A 22,950-nucleotide genomic window follows, 5' to 3' on the forward strand; every position below is an offset into this window, starting at 1 on the left:
ATTTTTAACCCAAAGTGAAGCTTGAGCACTTAAAGCTTTTCCATGTTTCTCAGCCGTTATGGGGTGCATAGTGTGGTGATTTAGGCCAGTTCACAGCATGAATATACCCTAACTGTCACTGGTCAGTTTGAATTAGGTTTTCATAATTAGAAAGTACATGTTCTCCTCATAAGATCTAGCTTTGTCTTATAGCTCCTCCTAGTGTGAATCTGAGTGATCTGTATGTATAAATGAGACTCCTAAGGCTACTTATGTTCCAATAATTATAGTGTAATACTTTGTTATTCTTCATAGGAAAATCCTCTTTTTAAGATGGAGAGGTCAGAGGTCAGGGTCCCTCGGAGTTGGGAGGGATTCAGCAGACCGGATGACAAGAGGGACTGAGCCTGAATCCTCCTCCTTTAAATGTGACTCTGACTCTCTACTGCCGCTCACCACTCAAAACCTGTTTGAATTCATCAACCATCAATAGTGAATTTATCCCTTGATATGAAACTGTCTGATGTGAATGCTTCTTTTCAAACTGAGAGGCTCTTATAGGAACAAAAACAACTAACCAACAAAAAATACTTTCATAAAAATGTAAAAAAAAAACTGATGGTACCACTTGTCCACACTTCAAATACAAAGACTGGCCATCTAAATCTCATTTCACTCTACTCAACTAAACACTGTGCCGTTTATGTATGAGACCAATGAGTTTGTGATGTACTTGTTCTAACTCTTATTTTTTAATCATTCTTGTTTTTTAAACTTTTTTTGCCCTAGGTATTGTGTAAAGCACTTTGTGATAAATAACACTTGACCCTTTGTCACTTTGACAGTCGATGCTGCAGGAATCATTTTATTGCATGTCTCCACAGGATTGCTTTAACATGGGAGCAGCAAACAGCTGACTGGACAGTTTGAAGTATGAAACACACGTAACAGACTGATGAGGCAAACACAGACACAGAAATAGACTCAAATACAAGTCAAATGGACATTCTGACACCGATTAATGTAGATTAACATATCTAAAAAAAAAATATGAAATGATAAGTACACTGTTTATTTGAATAAGTAACAGTCACATTAAAATCTTGACTGAATTTCAGCCTGGCCTCACTTGAACCCGAAAAGTTTAAGACCAAACCTGAACCAAGCCAACATTTCTGCCCATTTTCTCAAGTGAACTGCAATTTTAAATTATATTTTTTGGACCCAAGCCCCATCGGGTGCAGTCGGGTCCAGTTGGGTTTGGACGGTCATGTGAGGACATCTACATAGAAGGAATCTGATTTTGAAATCAACCACACACACACACACGCACACACACACACACACACACACACACACACACACACACACACACACACACACACACACACACACACACACACACACATTGGACACGACAAAGCTAGCTGACAGAGACGGGGAATGCAGTGAAGACAAGATGAGATCATCTAACACAACAAAACAAAACAGTTCATTTAAATACCAAACGAGTAAAGACCCATGAGACTGCAGACATTTTTCGCTCTCCAATGGATCGACATGACTTGATCAAGGTAAAATAAAGTTTTATGGTAAAAAAAAAAAGAAGAAAAAATGTGTTTATATTTTAGTCAATCATACTGAAACCGGAAAACAAATATATTCAATCCAGTGAAATAATTATACAGCCATTTGTAGATCAAACGTGGATTCAAAAGTATCACATCACTCACAATCACCAAAAAAAACAACATAATTATCCTTTAAATCATTCAGTTTATCAGGTGCATTCACTGAACACCATTGTCTATACCAAAGAAAAAAAAAGAAAAAAAAAGATGGCTGTCAGTGTTCTTCATTGGCAAAAACCTAATTCATTACAAAAACGTCCCATACAGTAGAAATTCTGAACATCCCTGCTTTACAATATGGCTAGGTCATTTTTGGTCTCTTTAATCATATTTACAGCTCAAATGTCAACAGTCAATTCTGCAAAGTAGGACTCAAAAAACTGCATTTTTATATGTACAGTAAAAAAAAAAAAAGTCTTCCAAAAGAAAAATGCTGGCTCATACCCCACCTTGTCAATTCCCACACAGCCTTAGCTGACATTAAACTTACATTAGATTATTTTTCAGCCTGTGCAGCAGGAACAAAAGGCCCAGCATAATTCTTTTAAAATATTTAACATAAGTATAGAAACACCTTTTGTAGAAATTCTCATCAAAACAGATAATTACAATTCATCAATATACCATGTATGCATCAAGGTTGAGCTCAATTGACTTTCAATGTAATCAGTCAAGGAAGTGGAATTTCATCAAAGTCCATAAACTTAAAAAAATTCATACATCTTATTTTGAAGGAAATAATTGATTGAGAATGAATACTTTGTTACTGTTACTGTTGTGTCATTTCACTTTACGTTCTGAACTGACTGAATTCAAAGTGAATTGACTCCAGCTCTGGTTCACATATTGTAGCCTTTGTCTGTGACTGAGAACCTACAAATCTTTTTTATCTTATAAACATTTCTACAGCAGTGAATTTCAGTGTGCTTGAGTCTGATTCAGGCTTACAGGGCTCCTGCTTTTCTCTGCCGCCTGTCTGCTTATTTTAGGGCTGCACCACTTGGACACTAGCTAATACTGATTCTCAGTACTAAGCTGTAGAAATCCCATTACTTTTACTGGAACAACACCATACGTTTGGACACACTGTACAAAAATGATTAAGATGTAATCCGTTTTTCTCCGTCAGAGAGATCTAACATCCTCCTATGTGTGGCAAAGGCAGAAAGTCAAGTCACTTTTCTTTGATTTCTGAGATGTTACATGTCGCTCTGGGTATCAGTTTGTAGTACTGGGGAAATTCTCTGATATCAATACCCTATTTGAGCCTGGTATTCCCCGATATCTGATACCAGCATTTTGTTCACCACATGAACCTCTGTGTGGCTGCGCTGTCCGGCCAGTGGAAGGTCTTACTGATGAAGATGTAAAGTGTGGCCGCATTGACCGCCGTGTACAGGAGGAACTCGACGACAAGTCTGGGAAGAGAGGGGAGGGGCATGTGGACGCGGTACATCAGGTAGGGAACGATGAAGTACCTGAACTCCAGAAGCTTCTGGGGCACCGTGGCGGCCAGGAGGCACACCAGGAACGCCAGGCTCCAGAAGAGCGAGCGCGACTTGAGGGAGTCCAGGAAATTCCACCCGGCGAACACGTACGCGGGGACCAGGAGGAAGCGCACCAGCTCGTGCCTCTGGAAAAGCCTTTTCCACACGTAGAAGGGGAAGTGGCGGTTGTCTGCCAGGAGGTATTTGTGGACGTAGGTGAACTTCCAAACCAGGAGCAAGCAGACGCCCGTGAGCAAGAGATAGAAGAAAGGCTGTTTCTTCAGAGCCTGGAGGAAGCGAAGGACGCGGTAGTAGCAGAGGGAGGCGGGGAGGGAGAAGAAGAGGGCGAAGGAGAAGAAGTAGAAGAGCTGAGGGAAGTTGAGGCAGGCCTCGTGGCTCGTCCTGTCCCCCACCACTACCCCATCGTTCAGCGCCACGAACGCCAGGAAACCCACGCCGACCGCCGCGTAGGGCCAGGCCACCAGCAGCACCGCCTTCACGTGGCCGGGCGAGGTGAGGAACTCCAACGTGAAAAGCATCACTTTCTTTGCCCCGCCGACCGACAGGGGGATCTGGAAAGAGGGCGGCTTGTCGTCCCTCTTTTTCGTCTGCTCCGTCCTCCAGGCCTCGTCCATTTTGCCGGCCACCAAAGTGCCGGCGCAGAAGGCCACCCAGATGATGTTGGTCTGGCGGAAGAGCACGGAGCAGGCGCCGAGGAGCGCCGAGGCCTTGTGGCAGCCGTAGAGCGTCATGAGGTAGGTGAAGAGGATGAAGAAAGTAGACCCGGCGTCGGTATAGTAGAGGAAGTTGAAGAAGTAGAGCACGGGGAAGGTGGACAGGGAGAGGGCCGACAGGACTCGGCGTGAGGCCGTCCGCGTCTGGAAGAGCTCAGACATGAGATCAGAAAACAAACAAGGAATAGCAAGAACTGCTTCAATGGCAGTAACTGGATTTTTGGTGATTTTCATGTTTTAAACTTGGTCCTCTATGGTTTGAGAAAATTCTACAACCCCTTTGGCTCATGAAACCCTTTCAAAACACCATTGGATAATAGGGCTGAACAATTAATCTAAATTTTATCGAAATCGCAATATGGCCTACTGCAATTTTCAAATCGCAGGAGGCGCAATATTTGTTAAAGGCGAAATGTGTGTCAAAATACCATTTTAAATGAAATATTGTCGTGCTGCAGAGATGTCCTGGCCTACACATCATATTCTACAGACTTAAGAAAACATCTTTGTTTGGTACAGATCCCCGCAAAAATCACACCATAATCATTTTAATACGTTTTTCAATGAAAATGAGAATAATGATGTAAAAATGAACATTCCCTCTAATATCGCAAATCATATCGCAATTGCAATATCAGTCAAAATAATCGCAATTAGATATTTTTTCAAAATCGTTCAGCCCTATTGGATAAACTAAAACATGCATGGCTATCGAGTTACATACAAGGCTGTTTTTCTTAGTTGACATTTTGGAGATGCAAGGTTTTCATCTGACAGCGATGATATGCAATTTGGTGAGAACCATGAGTGAATATACTTTAAGTACGGGTGGCTCCAGTGGGAACTGAACTCATAACCCTGGAAGTATTAGCGTCATGCTCTCCCTGTCAAGTTTACCTTAATGTAAACCCAGCTGTAGTGAGTAACCATAATGAGTGACATATACATTCATTCTTCAGTGCAAAAAGATCTAATCATCTAGCATTACCTTCTCTCTGAGGTGCAGTTTGCAGATGATGAGATAGAGCAGGTACAGGTTGCCGCAGTTGAAGAGCAGGTTGACGAAGCGCAGCATGGCCGTAGAGCACACCACCTTTCCCGTCAGGTCGGCCAGCCACACCACAGGCTTGATCACTCCCACAGAGGCGAGGTAAAGGCCTGGCAGAGTGGTGATCATCGGGTCCCACTGTGACAGGTAGGAAGCAACGGGGGCATCAGTATAGTGAGGGAGGCTGGGCGATAATCCAATATTATCGTTTATCTTCCTTCAGTGGGATCATATCGTGATGATATGTTGATTTTGGGATATCGTGACACACAATTCTGCTGTCTAAACTGATGATAACAAGCACATTTTATTTAAAAACTTACAAAATTAGGTATTTCAAACATTTTAAGGAATATTATTTTGAAAAATTCAGTTTTGACATCACACCTAACATTACCATTCGGTTCAAATGGATGAACATCAATTTGATTGTTTAACATGTGATTTTGCATACGTGAGCAATATCGTGATACATATTGATATCGAAAAAAACCCTTTGATTATATCATATCGTCCAGCCCTAAGAGGCCGTTGTCATGACTTTCAGATACATAAGGACCTATAGGATCAAAACCATGTTACGCTTAGGCTTGCTAATACTGAGCTAACATTATATGCATTATGTTTAAACTCCATTTAACTGCAATCTGATTTGGGATTTATCGAAACTGAGATGAAGATAGGCCTTGTGCGTCAGGCCACTAAAAGAGGTACAATGCTTTCAGGAATATATCCCCCGCTAATGCCTTTCTATATGGTCGATATGCAGATTAGAAACCCTACAATCTGTCACATCATTTCAAATGACAAGAGCTCTGCTGTTAATCCGCCAGCTACTAACGTACCACAACTAAGCTAGCTACAATGGGGGATTCGTTTAGATGGCTAGCGTTACATTTGGAAAGCCAGTTTACCTCGTTGAATTTGCCATGACAGTATTTCTGAGCTTGTGGAATATGGAAAACCTCGTCCATGTACGGCTCCCTTTGCTCCCGAGTGATTTTAGAGAAGAGGAGGCATGATATCAAAAAGTTGGTGCTGCAGAGAGCAGTGAAAATGTAGCCCTCAAATTTCTCCATATCTGCCCACGAAATCCGATCCAAAAACAAATGGCAATCTCCGGTTAGCTTTTATAAACTTGTGTAAACCACATAACGACTCGATTCGCGTACTAAACCGACTGAACGATTACAAATTGGAGGGAAAACAGGTTAATCTGCGTACAACACAGATCAACGGAAGAGTTTTGATTTTTGACAGCTGCTGGTCCGTTCGTAAAAACGGTCGGCACGGAAGCTGTTGAATTGAGTATTAGTTCCTACGCTGTGGTCAATATTTTAGCATTATATTACTATCAAAGAATAATCGATGTAATCAACACAATTATATGGTTTGTCATATTTTACTATTTCGTTTTAGTCTTGTTTTTCCTCATTGAGCTGTTTCCCCCGTGTATAAATATCAAAAGGAACCTTCCTATCAAGCGGTGTCACCGTGTTATTGTTCCCCCTATGTACAGAGACTTACATGGAATGGTTCTAGCGCGGTGATAATTTAAGTGCATTTTCCTCATATTCTATCAGACTTTGTGCAACTATGCATCTAACACAGCAACTAGAGCTTTTTCCCGACCAAGAAGTGACTCAAATTCTTTTCAAAGACTTGAAAAATGCCGCAGAATTGAGACAAAGTGCCGTGGAGGGTAAAATAAATGGTGCCTTGATCAACCCAACAATGGTAAGAATATATATATTTTTTTCAACTTTAGCCATTAAAAAAGCCATACATCTTTATGTATATTGAAGCCTGATTCCCAGTTTTGGATATTTTCCTACCTAGTCATTATATGTGGAAAAAAACTGCCTGGGACATTATGGGACATCATTCACGATGATGAATAATGATTTTTTGTTTGTTTGTTTGTTTGTTTTTTACAGTTGGTGGATCCTTTCCAAGTGCTGGTAGCTGCAAACAAGGCTGTTCACTTACACAAAATTGGAAAAATGAAGACAAGAAGCTTATATTCAGAAATAATCTTCAACCTCTCACCTACTAATAATGTAAGTAACCTAAACTCAGACATTCACATACATCACATTTAGGTTTTATTTTTACACTCCTAGTGCACACACAAATTATTTTATGCCCCCGTCTCATTCTGAATATCATCCCCTTCTCCTTTCTCTTACACTGTTGATTCTCTAGAAATTTGATCTTATTCTGCTGTTGCACTCATTGTAAGTGTAATTCACTCTGAATAGGCGCATCAGCTAAAAACTCAAATTATTTTATCTGTCTTCCTTGTACAGATCTCAGAGGCCTTTAAAAGGTTTGGGATCTCCGATGGCGACGACTCTGTCCTCGTGGTCCTGGTTCACGACAAAGACGAGTCGCAGCTCGTAGCAGACATCACAGCCAAGGTGGACGGACTGCAGCTTCCAGTGGAGGAGCTTTCCTCACTGTCAGACCCTGCCAAGATCAAAAAGGTTCTGATGCCATATAGTGTGGACTTGCTCTTACCTCCGTGTGTGTGGTGTGTGTGTGTGTGTGTGTGTGTGTGTGTGTGTGTGTGTGTGTGTGTGTATGAAGAGCTTCATTCCAATGAGATATCCCCCATTCAATAAAATTACACCTACTCTTACCAAAGGATTGCTGGCATGAAAGTAAAGCATATGGGTTACTATTGAAGTTCTGAGTCATCTTAAGACCTTTACTTACAAAATAGTTCTGTTTTTGTTGATATAATTATCTGTGCTTTTGAAAAGTCATTCGATTGTTTCAGGTTACAGTGTTTTTTTAAATGGATATTTGTCATTTTTTCTCTGTCTCAGCTGTACAAAGTTGCCCCTCAGGAGGAGAAGTGCGGGACTCTACTGGACGCAGTTGTTTGCAGAATGGCCACCAAAGATGTCATGTAGTGACAACGCAGAAACAGGATCAGAACACAACTTTTGAAATACAAAATTGACATTTTGTGGTTTAATGTTTTTCCAGTATGAGACCTGGATTGAATTAATATTGAAAAGGGGTTTTCTGTGATCAATGTTTTTGGTCTGCCACAGCACTGATTGGATAGTCCCAAAAGTGCAGACATTGCCCCTCTTGCACTCCAGGCAAACTCAAGAGACCCTCAAAGTCAGTAAAAGGATTTTAATTATTCATTCAACCAGGTGTGCTCAATATACAAACTGTTGAAGATGGAGCAGCAAAAAAAGAAAGAAAATGGCATCATAAAACATTCATTTCCTTTATCTGTCATCAAAGTTTTTGTTTTCTACTTGAATCAACTTTAACGATTAAAAAAGCCAAACTTTGTTATGTACATTAAGATCACACTCCCTGCTTTGAAAAAAAAAATAAATTCTACATTATTTTTCATAAGTCTTTTCATTGACTACTGCTTACCTTTTGCATATGTAAAAAAGTTTGAGGAGCGTTTGGGGAAGTTACGGGACGTTGTTCACCATCAACCCGACTTCCCACACCACCTACCCATGGTTCCCGTCTCTTTGAAGTGTTTCGGTGACAGTTATTTTGGGCGGTGAAAGCCGGCGGGGGTTCTGTGAGTTTCTGACAGTAGCCGACAAACGATGTGAAGCGGAGCTCATTCCAGCGCCGGTGAATAATGAATCCAAAGTGCTGTGGGCCGCGTATCAATCAGATCTCAAGAGGATTAAGAAATAAAACATTCACATCCGCAGCGCTGACATGAAAGATTGGATCCAAATTTCAGTAAAAAATACCTGTCAGCCTGTGCAGATATGAATATTTAATGTACAGGTTGCCTAATGGAGAATAAATAGGTAATGATGTCCTTGATATACAGATTTGAAATTTAAAATGTCAGAGTGATGCGGTGCAGACATGGATCACATCACTCATGATTGTGTTTCTGTATCATTACAGAATATGCCTCAAACCAATTTGTACTCAGTAATTATATTTCATCTGATTGTTTTGTCAGGTAACAAAGGCAGAAGACACTTTTTTGTAACCTTAAAGATTCACTTGTTCTTTTTTATTCTATTTCATTCTTTCTTCATGCATTTTTTCTGAGTGCAGAATAACATTTGCATACGCACAATGACATAAGTTTATATCATGAAATGAAATATATCATAGTTTATTTGAATGGAAAATGGATTAAAAGAGATTGCAGTTCATTTGAAGGAAATTCTCCCCATGGAAAACAAATGCATGGGTAAAGTTAAAATATGCTCTTGCTCTTCTAAGAAAGATCTGCTTGAGATTGTTTCACTTCCAAGTGCTGATTTTAGTTTGTGTGATCATAGAAAATGTGTGAGTGTTAGTGTCATAGTTCATGGCTAAGCTCTTTTCATCATGATTCATCTCCACAGTCAGAGGAACCAACACTTTGTTAACAGCAGAAACTCTTCATCTCATACAGTTAGACTTATTACACTCATAGAAATCGAATAGAAAGAATTCCCTTTCAAAGCTTTTTTGTCTGGCACTGTCTGGCACTATTCACTGATCAAGGGATAAAGACTGAAAGTACATCAAGAAGTCCTTGATTCCACCCCAGTAGTCACATAATGGCATGAACAGAATTAGTCACATAATAAAAGTCTGTCAGTCAGTCTGGGAAGTTGGCGAGCTCGTCTTTGCCGACGTTCCCTCCGCTGAGGACGCAGACGACGTTCTTCCCCTGCAGGTCGGGTATCTTGTTGTTGACGACGGCAGCGAAGGCGGCGGATCCTGACGGCTCCACCACCAGACCCGACCTGTAGAGCGCCGACACCGCCGCCTGGATCTGCTCGTCGCTCACCAGGACGATCCCCTCCACGTAGCGGTGGCACAGCTCATAGGGCAGGGTGCCTGGAGAGACGCAAGTTATTAGTTATAGTAAAGGCTTATTATGATTTCCAATGACAAATATGACACTCAGATAACTCAGACAGCAACAAACATATTCCTGTTTTCAACTGCCAAGAGAAAAACACCTCCAGTATTCTCATATAAGCCTGTTTCATAGGAGAATATTAGTTTTCTAGTGTGACATAACGTTTAAAGTGTTAGTGCACATTCATCTTTGGCTGTTCTGCGTCCCCTTTATCATTTTTTAGAGATGCTTGGCAGTTGGCATCGTGAAAATTAGGAAAAGTGTGAAGAGAAGGGAACTGGGGATAAGAAGACAGCAGTGAAGTGTGTTTTGTGCGGAAGATAATAAAGCCCCTCTATGATATTTGACCATAAAAAGTACACAACCATTGTTCAGTGGGTAAAAAACATACTAATAAAAGGGTGATTTTGAACCACTGAAGGGATAAAAACCTTGTCCTTGTCAACAAAAACGTTGAGATTTTGACCAAGATGGATGTCTTTCACTGCAGAATTATCAAACATAATGATTTTCAGCTAAAAAATAACATGTGTATATGAGGTTCTTTAATCAAGACTAGAAGGGACACACATACCTGCAAAGGGCGGTGCAAGTCCTGAGGCGATGCTCTTGGTGTCCATGCCCACTGGCTTCTTCTCGATGAAACTTTTGTACATGGTGCAGGCTGGATAGGAGATTTAAATAGAATAACGCAAAGGGAAACAGAAAAGAAAGAAAGGAATTCCTATAGAAAACCTTTGATCTCTGTGAGCTGTAACGTAATATTTCATGGAAACCAAATCATTATTTTAGAAACATTTCCAGAACCTCCAGTGTTTCTAACTGAATCACACTCTGAGCACCCATGATGTTTAACAACTGTAGGTTCTCTTCACCTCCTTCTGGTTCCACCCCGTAGATCCTGGTCTTGTCGCAGCCTGACAGTTTGACAGCAGCAGCGACTCCGGCCAGCAGCCCCCCGCCGCCACAACACACCACCAGCACGTCCGGATCAGGCATCACCTCCAGCACCTCCATGCCGAGACTGGACACACACACACACACACACACACACACACACAGACACACACAAGGGATAGACAGGATGCAAAACACTGGGGACAACTGTAGGATGAACTTCATGGGGCTCAAGATTTAGCCTAGTCGAGGATGACAATGCTTTTTAGTGGATGGTCTGTATGGAGCAATTTAAGAGCAATTTAAGTCCCATTTGCTCAAAACAGAAGGACACAATGGCAGTGGTGAAAAGGGTGGACTTGTGCTTTGAGATTTTAACCACATTAAAGTCACAATTAAACAACTTTTCACCTTGTTAGCTAATTCTCCACATCATAACATAATAACTGGTTAACAATAAATGCAAAAAACCTCTTATTTTCTCATTTGTTAAATATCAAAATCCTATTATGTTATCCTGTACTTCCTGGAAAACTGTGTATTTTTAGTGGTTACTTCATAGCGTACCAGTAGGTAAAAATCCCAACCAATAATGCCCCACCCACCCGGGCCCCTCCCATCATATAAAACCTGCAGCTTCACAACTTTCAAAGTGGACATGAAGCTCCGCCCTCAGCCCTGACTTCACCTGGCGTGTCCTGCTATCAGATCCAGGTCGTCGTAGGAGTGCAGGAAGGTCATGTTGTCCTGCTGAACGCAGCGGTTCACCACATTCATCAGACAGGAGGTGGGGACCCGCTCCACCTCCACCCCGAAACTCTGAGGAGGAGAACGACAGTCGCTTTAATCACCAAGTATTACACATGTACAGGTATACAGGTAGACAGACAGAAAGCCTGATTACCTGAACATCCGTCATTGCAATGGCTATCTTAAACTGTTGTGATGCCAAATTTATGACATGGAAAGATGCATGAAGTGAGAAACATGCATATTAAATTTGTTCTAGATGATATGGGCTTGTTGAAAGATTTCAGGGTATTTGCAGGTTTCAGAAAGCCAAATGTAACACTTTTTAAAACTATGAATACCTGGAACTGAATTTAAGACTAATTTAACAACCAAAATAAGGAAGCAAAAAGTTGTCAGTATATCTGTTTGAACACAGCTGATGAAAGTTTTGAAACTATAAATGTGCAGTATAAGAAAAATGGACACCGGCAAATTAAAAGTTTAGGGACATGATGTAGCCTACAACATGATTGGCATATCGCATTAACCCTGTTCTGTATTAATCTAAGGGTGGACCTGCTGTTGTCGGTATGATTCACATCTTTTGGTGAAGCTACACAATTCATGGCTGCCTTGACTAGATATCACTGAAAGTAAAGAATCTGTCAATACTACTAATACTAATTTGAGAAACTTAATTGAAAACAAACCAGTATAACATGGTGAAACATGTACACCCTCCAATACCTGTGTTTAATACATCTTAATGCTCTTCAAGGCTTTCAATAAGATAATGTAAGACTTTTTCAGACTTTTTAAGGACCTGCAGACCCCCTGTTAACAAACACACGTTATCTACTCTGCTGTGTAACTCTTGTTGAACCCCCATATAGTCTTGAATATGACCTCTGACCTGTATGAGTATGGATCTGGATGCTGGGGCTGTTTCTGGCATCACCACTTTGCCCTTGGACCCGTAGTGTTTCGAGGCGTACGCAAAAGACTTCCCATAGTTCCCTGCAGACATGGTGACAAAATGCCCGCCCTTCTCTCTCCTGGCAAACTGATTGGCCACTCCTCTGATCTTAAAAGAGCCTGTCAATCAAACACAGATGTCATCAGCGATCCTCAAGCCATTGCATACCACTATAACTGTATAAATGTCACTAAATGGTCTCCACTGACCGGTTCTCTGCATGTTCTCCAGTTTGATGTGGATGTTGCAGGAGACGCTGAGAGGCAGGGTGGTCTGGCACCAGGGGATCATGGGAGTTTTGATGACACCCAGCGGGCTGCTCCTCACCGTCTCCCTGGCTTCTCTCAGCAGATCCAGGGTGACGGCGTCTGCAGACACCTCACCCATCTGTGTTTATATCAGAAACATAGGATTTATTATCAGGGATGAAGAATTTATCCATTTTTAGGCTCATAAAAATCTAACTGACATAAATTCATGGTGTATATCATAAGTAAGTAGTATTGTCATAGTTTGCTCAACCTTTTTATTTACAACTACACCCATGTCTTTAAAGATTAGGATAGGATTTCTCATCTGTACTCAACAGATGAGAATTAAAACTTTGTCAGTCTTATTCATCTTTTGCACCAGTTATAATGCAGGTATATCAAATTTAAAGTTATAGGCTAAAAAATATCCATGTCCATGGTACTGCTGGACAACTGACCAGTCCATGCCACGTTAGGCTATTACAGATTTATGAAGGAAAGTCAATTAACGTTTAATTACAAAGCTAACTGCCATGTTTTTAAGAAAGAACCGTTGTATAAATAAAATAGATACGCTTCAAGTGTTTTTAGAGTAATTTCTCACTAACCTTACTATTTCTGTGGATTTTCCGATTATTTTTTAACAAGTGAAGTGACAGCTCCGTGATGTTTGCAGTGTTACAACTTTTACGGCTCCCAGCAGCAAAAACAACAAGTTCCAGCTCGAGACTTGTTTCTAGCCGGACGTTATTCTGAAACGGACCGCAAACATGGCGGCTCCAGCCGGTAGTAATGGAGCGTTGTTAGCTAACTTTTCGTAGTTACATAAGTCAAAAAATGATAAACTGAGAGGAGGATATTTTTGAAAACATGGGTTTTATCAGGCACGTCGTGTGCGCGATGTCTGGCGGCGTCGACAGCTCCGTCGCGGCGTTGTTACTGAAGAGAAGAGGTGAGAAATCCTCTGTGTCAAGGTGTCAGGTCTGAAACATCAGTGCCAAACACACACACACACAGTCCCTACATTATCTTTCTGTCAGGCTGCAAAACCCAACACGTGTTTTATTGCTTTTGTCTAACGTGCTGCCTTAAGAAATACAGTCTAATATGGTTCTTTTCCATGTTTAGGGTATAATGTGACTGGAGTTTTTATGAAGAACTGGGACTCACTGGATGAAAGAGGGGTTTGCTCCTCAGAGAAAGACTGTGAGGACGCCTACAGAGTTTGTCAGACCCTGAACATCCCCTTCCACCAAGTGTCCTACGTCAAAGAATACTGGCATGAAGTATTTAGGTATTTATCTGTATCTGAACATGTATCTGTCAGACAACAATCATGAAATGTTGTATGTGTTTTTTATAAGCCTTTTCCCCAAATGTCATTTGCAGTAATCTGCTGAAGGAATATGAGAAGGGCAGGACGCCGAACCCAGACATACTATGCAACAAGCACATCAAATTCAACCATTTCTACAAGTACGCCCTCAACACTCTGGGTAGGTAGTGATTAGGGCAACTAACAATTATTTTCATTATCGATTAATCTGTTGCTCATTTGTCATTGCCTATAAAATGTCAAAAATAATGACAAATGCCCATCACAAATTACCAGAGCCCAAAGTGATTCTTAAAATTGATATTTTAGTCTGACCAGCAGCCAAAAAACTCCAAAGTATTCATGTTATAATGATATGAAATGGAGAAAAGAAATCAAATCTTAGCATTTGTGAAGCTGTGACCAGCAAATGTTATGTTAAGTTTTTACTTGATACACGACTAAAATGATTAATTGGTTTCTGTCGATCAACTAATCGATTAATTGTTTCAGCACCAGTAGTAATATTATAAACATACATTGGCATGCACTGATTTTGTGCTGCACTTATATAGCTTTTTACCTGGAAGGCAATGGGTCTGTAGTTTGAGTTGTGATGGGATGAGATAATTGAAATGAACTGATTTCCTCTCACCAAGGATTAGACTTCAAACAAAGTATAAAAGTCTTGTACTGTAAGACTTTTAAGTTGTTGTCATACTGTTGTTGTTTTTGTTGACTTAGGTGCTGACGCCATGGCAACAGGCCACTATGCCAGGACGTCGCAGGAGGACGAGGATGTGTTCCAGCAGAAACACACGGCGCCGCCCTCCACGCTCTTCAGAGACCGCTTTGAGATCAGAAACCGTAAGTCGAAATCGTTTGACGTCTGTCCTCCTGTTCCTCCGAGTGTTGTTCTCTTTCAGGACAAAACAGACCACAGTTGGCTCTTCATGTTCATACTGTTTCTCTTTGTGGGGTGAATGAGTAGAGTACAGGGTGTGTGAAATGGGAAATCATGTTTGTGGAATAATTGGAAAAAAGGGTGGTAGTTCCTAAATGAAACGACCCTTCCTCCAAGAGACAGCTGAATGGACAGCCAAGGATAGATAGGAATGGTATGAAATGGCTTAAGCACTGAAAAACAATGGCTGATGTGTTCACTAGGAAATGTTTAAAAAAAACTGCGCTCAGTGTACTGTGAAAATGACACATCACACAGCCCAAAAAGGAGTAAGGCTTATTATTTTTCCTCTGACAAACTGTTACTTTCAGAAGCACAAATACAGAATAATTATGTGTCCTCAGTCCCAGCAGAGAGGAGAGGTTGTACCAGGAAGTCAAATTCTTCAATGAGCAGTATTTTTGAGCTAACTCTCTAATTCACTTCTAAATGTTTTCTAACTGTCTAAACAGTCTCTTTTCCATCCTCTCCCTGCCAGCGGTGAGGTTGTACAAGGGAGCAGACCTCACCAAGGACCAAACCTTCTTTCTCAGCCAGATCTCCCAGGATGCCTTGCGGCAGACCATGTTCCCACTGGCTGGACTCACCAAAGACTTTGTCAAAAAGATCGCTGCAGAAGCCGGGTTTCACCACGTCCTGAAGAAGAAAGAGGTATAGGCCTAAACTAATATCACATATAAAAAGAAAGGAAAAACATATCAAATTCATGTTGACATTGCAGTAGCAAAGAACACAGTATAAAGATTTCAAAGGCTGAATAGGATTTTAATGATTTTCACAATATATGCTGACAATATGATGAGAAGCAACTAGCAAACAAACCCTCCCACATGCCTAGAAATACTATAGGAGGATATTGGTGAAAACACCATGTGTTTGGGCTAGAATGGCAGATAAATGTATTCTAACAATATAGGACTTCCTTTATAGAAGAGCTACTCAAAGTGTTTTAAAGACCAATGATCTCCCTTGTCGAGCAGAGATTGAGCCTGCTAAACAATGTTCTGAATGCCAATTTCAGGATAGATTTCTCCATTATTGTGTGGTGTTTTGGGGGTTTAGTGTCGCACAATAGCCCTGCTGAGAGTTTGTAAGCTCAAATACCCCCTTGGCCATGGAGTTATTCCCCTGTGACTAACTTAAAGATCAGGCAGGGAAATGAACACCAGCCACCAGCCACATGCTGGCACATTTTGGCTTTGGCTGTTTGTTCACTACCAGACGCTTTGACGGGTAAGCAGACAATCAGTTTGGCTGGTAAAACTGGTGAAAGTGGTGAATATTTGTGATTTGCCAGCAAGTGTGGCCAGTGAACAAAAAAACATATTTTGTCCGCACTTTGGTAGATGTTTGGTTCCTGGTGTTGAGTTTGAATCTGGTCTATTTGAGTTTGACTCTGGTCTGTTTACAGATATTAATCCAAGATTGTTGTATGTCTTATCTATATTGTCTATATTGTGTATTGGAAAAGTTGTAAGTCTGATACACAGCAACTGCAAACTGTGACAAATCTGAGTGTGTGAATGTGTTTCCAGAGCATGGGCATCTGCTTCATCGGAGAGAGAAACTTTGAAGACTTCATTCTGGAGGTGAGGAATGAAACTTGCTTCATAAAGCATTTATTCTACATATAAAAATTTGTTTAAGAAATCCACTCTCAAAAAATGAATGAACCATATCTGTATTGGGCAGTCACAGTGAACATGATTCAGCTATACAGCCATTCAGCATCTAATACTAGTTACAGTTTACATCTCATTCATTCTGAGTGATGTTTCTGTGTTTCTTTGGTTTTTGAGTATCCCGCCTCTATTTTTGAATAATTCATAACTTATCATTTATTAAAAGATACTGTATATCCGTGTCCTGTTTTTCTGTTGCCAGTATCTAGAAGCTAAGCCGGGGAACTTTGTCTCCATTGAAGATGGGAAAGTCATGGGCAAACATAAAGGTATGTTCTGGTTCAGAGAGTCTCAAAGTGGGTCCAGGGTGTTTCATGATTATATAATTTATTAGAATTGGCACAATGAAAGAATGTGTAAGATTTAAAAGAAATGTTATCACCCACTTATCTCCACATCTACAGTATAGACAGTTAATTCTGTACTAAATCATATTCATCATCAGGAATCTCCCATGGAAGTTCCTAAAGTAATAAATTATAACACTAAACTTTATTTATATAGCACTTACCTAAGAGCAGAGTTTACTAAGCACTATACAAGGAGGCATAAAAACAAGAATAGTACAATACATAATGAACAGATTAAAAAAAATAAGAAGCACAAGCAAGATAAAATACATTAAAAGAAGGATAAATAAATATGTAAAAAGAATTCAGATGACAGAAAAAATAAGAGAACAGATTAGAAGGAGGCAAGATGAAAAACAATTACATAAAAGTAAGTCTATAAAAGTGTGTTTTAGTAAATAATTTATAAGATGGCAAAAGCACAATCAATTATCCAAATCTATCTGGCGGTTCTTGCGCTACAAGCATAAAAAACCCATTATACGATTTTTTTTTATGACTAATTACCAGAGCAATCATTCCAGCTAATTTCTTTCAGCCGCAACCCATAGGCTTCTCATCCTTATCTTCTAAACTCTTGTTCCCAGCTGATTATATCGTAATCGAGACAAAAATCTTGTGCCTTCCTCCCTAATGCAAGTTGTCCCTTCTCTCTCTCTTTCTTCTCCTCTTTCTCTCTGTCCGTCCAGGCTGGTTCACCCTGACGTTGGGCCAGAGGGCGAGGATAGGAGGGCAGAGAGACGCCTGGTACGTTGTGGACAAAGACATCACTACTGGAGACGTGTTTGTGGTGAGAAACACTCTCTCTCTTTTCCTGAGAGTCAAACTACCTTTCCTGCCTTCTGTCCGCTGCATCTAGACTTTACATTTAGAGTCTAGATCTTTTATATGCTGTTCATGCCTGATATCTGACTTTAACTGGTGGAATTTTTCTGTTTTTTTCTGTAATTACAAAACACACACATTCATTTTATTAGGATTTTCTCTTTCCCAACACTGTGCTTTTATCCCTGTTATTTTGTGTTGTCCGAATTATATTCCAAAGCAAAATCTAATGCTGCGTTTTTTAATTTATAACATAACACAAAATATAAAATCTGCCTTTTTAATCCAATTTTAATCCAGCATGTTTTACAGTACTGTTAGAGCATACATTTTTTTTTATCATGGGTGAAGCCTGTGGGAACGAAAGACTCCACATAGCCAAAAAGATTGTAAATTGTGTAAACAGTAGTGGCACGCCCTCCAAACATCTGTATAATTCAGATGTGTGCTGGTTCAGCCTTGCAGAAGATGCTTGATATTATTTACATTTCTGATTGATTTTGCTGAGTTTTTTGAGTTGCAGTCCGCCATAAAACACTGCTCCAAACTTGACCAATAATCTCTCTCGGCTCAGGGTCCAACCACCAATCACCCGGCTCTGTTCCGTGACACGCTGCGGACGGACCGTTTCCATTGGGTGGCGGTCGACCCGCCCCCTGAACTGGTCAGGACCCAGATGATGGAGTGTCACTTCCGCTTCATGCATCGGATGCAGCTCAGTGAGTGCCACATTATCAGGCCGACACAGTGATAGATGAGAAGTCATGAAACTGGCAAGTGCAATAAATATACAGGGAGTATATAGATTTACATCAGGGCAGAACATTTTGTCAATGTAATCTAATACATCTTTGCAACCAACACCGGAGTTATCAGTGAGTCTGTCAGCAGATAAATCAGTTACCTTCCTCTCTAGTTATTAAATTTTGTATTGACTCCATAAATCTTTTACCAGCTGGGCTCTGGAGCGAACATATTTTGATCATACACGTTTTCTAGTCAACATCTAGCTGTAATGATTGAAACGGTGAAGGCAAGTTTTCATTCTGTTCTTTACTTATGTACAGACCAAAAGCTGGATGATTATCATTAGATAAGGACAAAATAGTTGTGGAATACATTGATACATATTGAATATTTGAAGGGATAAAACCCAGATTGATCAAGCTTGACTTGTTCTTACTCTCCAGTTCCCTGCACTGTGACGCTCAACATGGACGGCTCTGTGTGGATCACGCTCTCCCGGCCACTGAGAGCCCTGACACCTGGACAGGTAACAACTCACACCTAACACAGAAATACTCAGTATTACACAAGACAATATAGCACTCCGAGTTGGTTATCACCGTGCCATGACTTGGGTTACAATATCTTAATGCTGAGAAGCAGGCATTGCTCAATTTTAAAGGGGAATAACAGCTATTTAAAAAGAATTGTATTATTCAGAAGGTAATGGAAAATTCAAAAAGTCAGAAGGGTATGCAGTTTGTTTTCCAGTTTTGTAATTGTTTATTTTTTGCATAAAAGAGATTCAGATTGTGACAGAATGTTTATTTAAATCGCAAATTTTGGTCTATACTCCAATCACACTCCCACTGGTTCTGTTACCTTCTAAATAATATTACACTGGAATTAATAAAGTTAAAATTCTTTAAATGGTTCCCCGTTAAAGCAGCTGCCAGGAGTCAGTGGTTTCACCGACATGTATCGTCAACCATGTTCTGTTAGGACGAAAATGTGCTTAGTCCATGGTCAGATTCAGCCTTTAAACACACACACACACACACACACACACACACACACACACACACACAGTTCCTCTTAACTGTAGACTTAAGTGTATGAGTGTTTGTGTGTTTCTAATCCGACTCCCACTCCTCACCTCTTCTCATCCCTTCCCCAGTTTGCTGTGCTCTACAAAGGGGACGAGTGTCTGGGCAGCGGGAAGATCGTCCGTCTGGGACCCAGCGAACACACACTCCAGCAGGGCCGAGAGCGAATGATGGCGGCCGCACGGGAGAAGGAGCAACAAAAACCTGAGCCAGCCAGCTGAGAGACACTCTGGACTTACAGCCAGACAGCTGAGGAAAAGCACTCAGTGTCCAATACACTGGGTAGACCGCCCTGTTCATGAAAATGGATTGTCCTATAGAGGGCTTTCAAGTGACCTAACGCACTTTTTGGCGTCCATAATGGAGGTCCTCAACAATGGCTGTGAACAGCTGATTCGACTTGCCTGTCTCAACAGAACTGAATAGACAATGGTTATTTTCTGTGCTGTTTTTAACTGGGAGCTGATCTTTACACCACTGATACACCTGCTTTATCTTGTGTTTACCTAGCTGACTAGTATCTGGTCAGCAAACCATGCCGTCACTGTCTTTTTTAAACATCTGATTTGCACACTAGCTAACAAACTAGTAGAACATAGCGTTAGTAGTGGTTAGTAATTGCATGATAATCATCACTCTGCAACTCAGTAGTGTATTGAAGCTTGAGTGTTTTTGAGTAGCAGCTGAAGACAGGATAGTTTACTGTGTCACAGTAATCTAAATTTGGAAAGAAATAAGACATGTACCTTATCAAACTATTCACTTACTCACAACATTACTGAATGGACTCACACTACAGCAGTCTTTTTCAAGTATCTCTCAGTTTTTTTGCCCAGTTGTTTGGCTATTTATTTATCTATTTCTTCAGTGGAGCTCCATGATGGCATCAGCTATGTTCCCTCAGAGATTTGTGACACAACTGCAAAGCCTCTACAGACAGTGAGTCCTGCAGTTATCATTGGCTATGCATTGCAGGAAGACAGGCATCTTGAATTAAGGTCACTTTTTGATTGAACCTAGAACGGGCAAAACAAATAACCAAGAGACTGTGAATGTGGCTGACCCAGTATCAGGTGGATATGTACTTAGCAAATGAGATACCAAATATACTTGCTGCTGGGTGTATTTTCAAAATAATTGCCTGTATGTAAGGATATGCTTGAGAATAAGTGGCAGGCTTGTGGTTAACCTACAAAGTAGAGCTGCCACAACAGAAAAGTATTCGACTGTATATTTTGTCCTGATTGGACACCAGTCTATTAACCTTGAACCCAGACTGTTATTTGGAGAATTTCCTCTCCATACAGACCTCAGTCTTATAATCTGTGGTCTCTAAACAAGTTTGTCTCTTTTCTAATGGACAGTAGGCACTCCAGGTCCCTTAGGCATTTTTCTCTTTACTGTAATAGACAGTAGGAAAGCTGAGAGGGACCCAGGGGAGAAGACTGGTGGGATTTGATTCTTGGCCAGTGGGGCTACATGTTTATTCAGTGTATGTGGGATTCAAACCTATAACCTTTTGGAGCTAAGCTCTGCTTGCTTTTCCTAGCATCTACCATGTGGCTTGTGGTTTTCATAGATCTTCCTGCCCTCTCTCGACCTTTGAGTCTACTGGTATATTGACCCATGTTCACCTGCCTTTGGAACAGCTGCTAACCTGTTAAGACTAATGCAAATCCTTGTGTTTTTTTGTATTTTTTGATTTTTAAACTCCAGCCTCCTCCAGTGTTGATATCTTGTTATCAAAGCACATCGGCGCAGAGATCATTCTCCTACGACTGTGCTTTGTTCTTTGGGAAAATGGCAGAAAATGTGATGTTTTACTTTTTCCTTTATTTTTTTTTTATAATCTACTAAAGATAAAGTACAGTGAAAAAAGGGGAAGAATACTGTCTCTGCAAACACTTTTCTGTCATAACGTTTTCTCTTGATTGTCTTTATAGTAGAGTTTGTCATCTCAAAAGCAACTTAAGATGTTCAGAACATTTTGTTTTTGATTGAGTATTAGATCAATTTCTTCAGTCTTGGTAATTTATTTATTTGCACTATGATGAAAAACAAGTGACAAAACACAAAGAAGAAAAAGAAATTTGTGCAGGTGAAATTTAAAAAATACTCCAAGTGGTCTAAAACATAATCTTTAAAAAATACAGACAACTGAATTGGGATAGCAAACAAACTAAATAACAAAACACATTTTGAAACACACAAAACAAATTCTAAGTACTTAAAGACTGTATTGATTGGTTTTACTTGTGATTTCCCAGTTGTTTTATACAGGTGTGCATGTTGGTTTTGGATTCCGTATTTATTTAGAAATGTCAGTTGTATGTACTCACACACACACACACACACACACACACACACACTAGAAAAATCCTAATTGCAAAGAATATGAAAAGTGCCTTTTCTTTTTGTGTGCCATTGTAATAAGGAATGAACTAAATTCTTCCCAAAATACAAGCTGTAAATACTTGAACATTTAAACTAAAGGCGGGTGAATAAACTAAGTGATGTGCTGATTTCTTGTTAATTTAAATTGGCCTATTCCATATTTTGTCCAGTAGCATTGTAATACAACAGGTGTCCATCCGTTCATTGTTCTACAGCTAGTGATCCACAAGGGGGCGCCGTTATACAAGTTACTCCTCTAAGGATGACCTAGTACTTTTATTCTTGAGTCAACATTGTTTTGTATAAGCAACATAATGACAGTCACGTCACTGCCTAATTGTACTCGAAAGCAAACCTCAGTGAGTAGTCTTGTTTTGTCTTGGATACTATCTATAATAATTTTAATTGCTGGGCATTTTTTAAATGTTTTTTCGTTCTTATGAAATAATTTGTAATTAGATTTTTCTTCAGGAGAAAACGTGATGGGAATAGAAAGGCTATGAAGAGTCATGCCATATTTTTCATTGAACACTAGTTTATATCGCACAGGTAGGCTTATGAGCGCATTTTCCAAGAGGTGAATGTCAGACTTAAAGTTAGGCTACTACTAGGTTATGCAACATGAATATCAATTAACAGTCTCATAATAAGGAGCGCATTATAATTAGATATTGATTACCCACAACAAAGGGATTGAATAATTCATAATTCGACTTATGAAGCGGAAACCTTCATACGGTGAGTCTATATTAGTTTAATAAAATAGTTTGAATGATAGTTTTCACTGATGTAGACATGTAAACCCACCTAACCTCAGTTTGACCACCTTTTTTTTTTATTGCGATATAGATTTTACCCATAAATAGACACATATCCATAGAAGTAGTAGTGAATAGTATCCAACCGATTTAAAATGTGAGTTCGGATATTTTAAGAGGAAGAACAAGTTTAAATTAATGCTTTTGGTTATAGACCTAATAGTGGTTGTT

At 40.1% G+C, this 22,950-nt stretch overlaps 5 protein-coding genes across 8 annotated transcripts in view; 3 read left to right on the plus strand and 2 right to left on the minus strand.

Annotated features, from left to right (window-relative positions):
• Positions 1 to 22,950, plus strand: part of LOC139656316 (copine-8) — a 170,819-nt gene that overhangs the window by 58,604 nt on the left and 89,265 nt on the right. The window lies entirely within an intron of this gene.
• Positions 822 to 6,104, minus strand: alg10 (ALG10 alpha-1,2-mannosyltransferase). Of its 2 annotated transcripts, none has more exons than XM_071533850.1 (3): positions 5,799 to 6,104; positions 4,820 to 5,028; positions 822 to 3,975 (listed from the first exon to the last, which is right to left on the minus strand). In XM_071533850.1, exons 1-3 carry the CDS (start codon positions 5,956 to 5,958, stop codon positions 2,914 to 2,916), a joined length of 1,431 nt encoding a protein of 476 aa, XP_071389951.1. In that variant the 5' UTR covers positions 5,959 to 6,104; the 3' UTR covers positions 822 to 2,913. The 2 variants fall into 2 exon arrangements, with proteins under 2 accessions (XP_071389951.1, XP_071389950.1); XM_071533849.1 differs by having other exon boundaries at positions 4,820 to 5,017; positions 5,794 to 6,104.
• Positions 6,394 to 8,224, plus strand: tprkb (Tp53rk binding protein). Of its 2 annotated transcripts, none has more exons than XM_071533861.1 (4): positions 6,394 to 6,616; positions 6,817 to 6,939; positions 7,189 to 7,365; positions 7,711 to 8,224. In XM_071533861.1, exons 1-4 carry the CDS (start codon positions 6,476 to 6,478, stop codon positions 7,795 to 7,797), a joined length of 528 nt encoding a protein of 175 aa, XP_071389962.1. In that variant the 5' UTR covers positions 6,394 to 6,475; the 3' UTR covers positions 7,798 to 8,224. The 2 variants fall into 2 exon arrangements, with proteins under 2 accessions (XP_071389962.1, XP_071389963.1); XM_071533862.1 differs by having other exon boundaries at positions 6,420 to 6,517.
• Positions 9,477 to 12,756, minus strand: srr (serine racemase). Its single transcript, XM_071533859.1, is given in 6 exon segments — positions 9,477 to 9,718; positions 10,318 to 10,407; positions 10,619 to 10,767; positions 11,329 to 11,459; positions 12,286 to 12,467; positions 12,558 to 12,756. Coding segments are annotated over 6 exon segments (993 nt in total).
• On the plus strand, positions 13,391 to 22,059 carry trmu (tRNA 5-methylaminomethyl-2-thiouridylate methyltransferase). Of its 2 annotated transcripts, XM_071533856.1 has the most exons (11): positions 13,391 to 13,551; positions 13,728 to 13,893; positions 13,989 to 14,095; positions 14,659 to 14,781; positions 15,357 to 15,529; positions 16,414 to 16,467; positions 16,763 to 16,829; positions 17,600 to 17,700; positions 18,310 to 18,454; positions 18,926 to 19,008; positions 19,639 to 22,059. In XM_071533856.1, exons 1-11 carry the CDS (start codon positions 13,470 to 13,472, stop codon positions 19,786 to 19,788), a joined length of 1,251 nt encoding a protein of 416 aa, XP_071389957.1. In that variant the 5' UTR covers positions 13,391 to 13,469; the 3' UTR covers positions 19,789 to 22,059. The 2 variants fall into 2 exon arrangements, with proteins under 2 accessions (XP_071389957.1, XP_071389959.1); XM_071533858.1 differs by lacking the exon at positions 18,926 to 19,008.

Source organism: Centroberyx affinis, unplaced genomic scaffold (assembly GCF_046629955.1).
Source record: "Centroberyx affinis isolate AG114_WGS23_722 - 3 ecotype Tasmania unplaced genomic scaffold, CSIRO-AGI_Caff_v1 ptg002443l_1, whole genome shotgun sequence".
Lineage (NCBI taxonomy): Eukaryota > Metazoa > Chordata > Actinopteri > Beryciformes > Berycidae > Centroberyx > Centroberyx affinis.

Bases quoted from the DNA above. Each gene is read 5' to 3' on its own strand.
- alg10 (XM_071533850.1), bottom strand. From the start codon at position 5,958: ATGGAGAAATTTGAGGGCTACATTTTCACTGCTCTCTGCAGCACCAAC. The intron at 5,029-5,798 runs ACGAGGTAAACT...CCGTTGCTTCCT, and splicing joins ATACTGTCATGGCAAATTCA to ACCTGTCACAGTGGGACCCG. The intron at 3,976-4,819 runs GTAATGCTAGAT...GAGCTCTTCCAG, and splicing joins AACTGCACCTCAGAGAGAAG to ACGCGGACGGCCTCACGCCG.
- tprkb (XM_071533861.1), top strand. From the start codon at position 6,476: ATGCATCTAACACAGCAACTAGAGCTTTTTCCCGACCAAGAAGTGACT. The intron at 6,940-7,188 runs GTAAGTAACCTA...TTCCTTGTACAG, and splicing joins ACCTCTCACCTACTAATAAT to ATCTCAGAGGCCTTTAAAAG. The intron at 7,366-7,710 runs GTTCTGATGCCA...TCTCTGTCTCAG, and splicing joins ACCCTGCCAAGATCAAAAAG to CTGTACAAAGTTGCCCCTCA.
- trmu (XM_071533856.1), top strand. From the start codon at position 13,470: ATGGGTTTTATCAGGCACGTCGTGTGCGCGATGTCTGGCGGCGTCGAC. The intron at 15,530-16,413 runs GTATAGGCCTAA...ATGTGTTTCCAG, and splicing joins ACGTCCTGAAGAAGAAAGAG to AGCATGGGCATCTGCTTCAT. The intron at 19,009-19,638 runs GTAACAACTCAC...TCCCTTCCCCAG, and splicing joins GAGCCCTGACACCTGGACAG to TTTGCTGTGCTCTACAAAGG.